General features: G+C 66.3%; 1 protein-coding gene across 1 annotated transcript; it reads right to left on the bottom strand.

The window, feature by feature from the left end:
• Positions 1 to 106: 106 nt before the first annotated feature.
• TAF10 (TATA-box binding protein associated factor 10) lies at positions 107 to 1,768 on the bottom strand (the record flags this gene model as incomplete). The annotated part of the gene is made up of 3 exons (XM_014961533.1): positions 107 to 257; positions 1,419 to 1,533; positions 1,644 to 1,768. Coding segments are annotated over 3 exons (330 nt in total), but the record flags the coding sequence as incomplete, so codon positions are not given.
• Position 1,769: the final 1 nt, after the last annotated feature.

Genomic DNA, 1,769 nt, shown 5'->3' with positions numbered 1-1,769 from the left:
CCCCCCCCCCCAAGGCGTGGGACCAGGGGGTTTCTGTGGGCACGGGGGGGGCGGCCCCAGCAGGACAGGGCATTGCACAGGAGAAGAGAGGCCTTTCCACAACCCCCCCGCTCTTTAATGGCACAGAAACCACCCTAAAAACAGTCCCCACCACCCATCCCCCCCCTTTATGTGAAATAATGCGGCTTCTTCACGTTGATGCCGTACTCGGCCAGCGCCGGCGTCAGGTCCTCCATGGTCAGCGTGTACTTCTTGTCCTGGGGGGGCAGGGGGGTGTCGGTCACCGCGGGGACAATGGGAATGGCTGGGAATTCCCCAAAACCCAGGGGGTTCAGGATTTCCACCCCCCGAGCTCCCTGTGCCCGAAGGAGCCGCAGTGTGTGGGGCAGTACCCAGCCCCTCAGACCCACACGTCTCCTCGGTGCCCTCAGCCGCCCCACAGCCAGAAACACACCCGGTGTGACCCCCAAAATAAACCATGTCCCCCCCCCCTGGGGCCCAGGACGGGGAGAATTCCCAGGAACCGCAGCCACGCGCCGGCTCCCGCTGATCCCCCTCCCCAGAGCCCGGGGAGGCTGCCGTGGGGGGGATGTGGGGTGACACGGACCTTGGAGGTGGTGCCGCCCCTCACACATCCCCACGAAGGGACCAGAGCACGTCCTGGGAACTCTGCTGCCCCCCAGACCCTACTGCCCCCCCCTCCCGGCCATGGAGCCCCAGCCCAGGGCACGGCCCCATCCCTGGAGGGGTCCCGAAGCTGGGCAGAGGGGGTGCTGAGGGACGTGGGGCAGTGGTGGGTGATGGCTGGACTCCAGGGTGTAGAAGGTCCCTCCCAACCCAAACCATCCCGTGGGGCTGCAGTTACATGTTGGGTCTGCAGGAACTCTACGGATTTAAGGCCCCAGAGATGCTGGGAGGGCTGGAGCCCCTCTGCTGGGAGGGGAGGCTGAGAGAGCTGGGGGGTTCAGCCTGGAGAAGAGAAGGCTCCAGGGAGACCTTAGAGCCCCTTCCAGTCCCTAAAGGCGGGGGGGCTCCGGGAGAGATGGGGGGGACTCTTGATGAGGAGAGGGATGGATGGATGGATGGATGGATGGGTGGATGGATGGATGGGTTGAGAGCCTGGCCCAGCCCAGGTTGCCCCAAGAAGCTGTGGCTGCCCCATCCCTGGAGGGGTTCAAGGGCAGGTTGGAGGGGGCTTGGAGCAACGTGGTCTGGTGGGAGGTGTCCCTGCCCAGGGCAGGGGGTGGCACTGAGGGGGCTATAAGGTCCCTTCAACCCAAACCGTTCCGTGATTCCATGATTTTGAGACTTTCTCCAGCCCATGTCCCCGTGCTGGGTGGTGGTGGGTCTGGGGGGGCTGCAGCCCCGGGGGAGGACCGCCCCCCCTCGCCCCACGGCCGTGCCCCCCCTGCCCTCACCTTGCTCTTGTTGCGGGAGCTGCCCGAGGCCGTGCCCTTCATCTTGCAGTGCTGCAGCGCGTCGTTAGCGATGTCCGAGATGAACTTCTGGGCGGCCAGAGAGATGAGGCGGATGCTGCGGGGGGAGCATGGGGAGGGGTTCAGGGACACCAGGGTGACCGAGGGGTCCCCATTTCCTACCGGGGTCCCCGGGACCACCCTGTGCCCCCCCTGGGTGCCACTCACATGCGGGGGTCAGAGGCCTCAAATCCCGCCCGGTTGAGGTAATACCCGGTGACGGCGTCCGGGATCTGTGCGGGAGAGACGTTGGAGGAGGTCGGTGCCCCCGGTGCCCCCCAGCCCGGCACGTGC

This window comes from Calidris pugnax, unplaced genomic scaffold (genome assembly GCF_001431845.1).
Source record: "Calidris pugnax isolate Ruff unplaced genomic scaffold, ASM143184v1 scaffold607, whole genome shotgun sequence".
NCBI classification, from domain to species: domain Eukaryota; kingdom Metazoa; phylum Chordata; class Aves; order Charadriiformes; family Scolopacidae; genus Calidris; species Calidris pugnax.
Note: the sequence above shows the minus strand (reverse complement) of the source record. Positions and strands in the feature narration are given on the sequence as shown.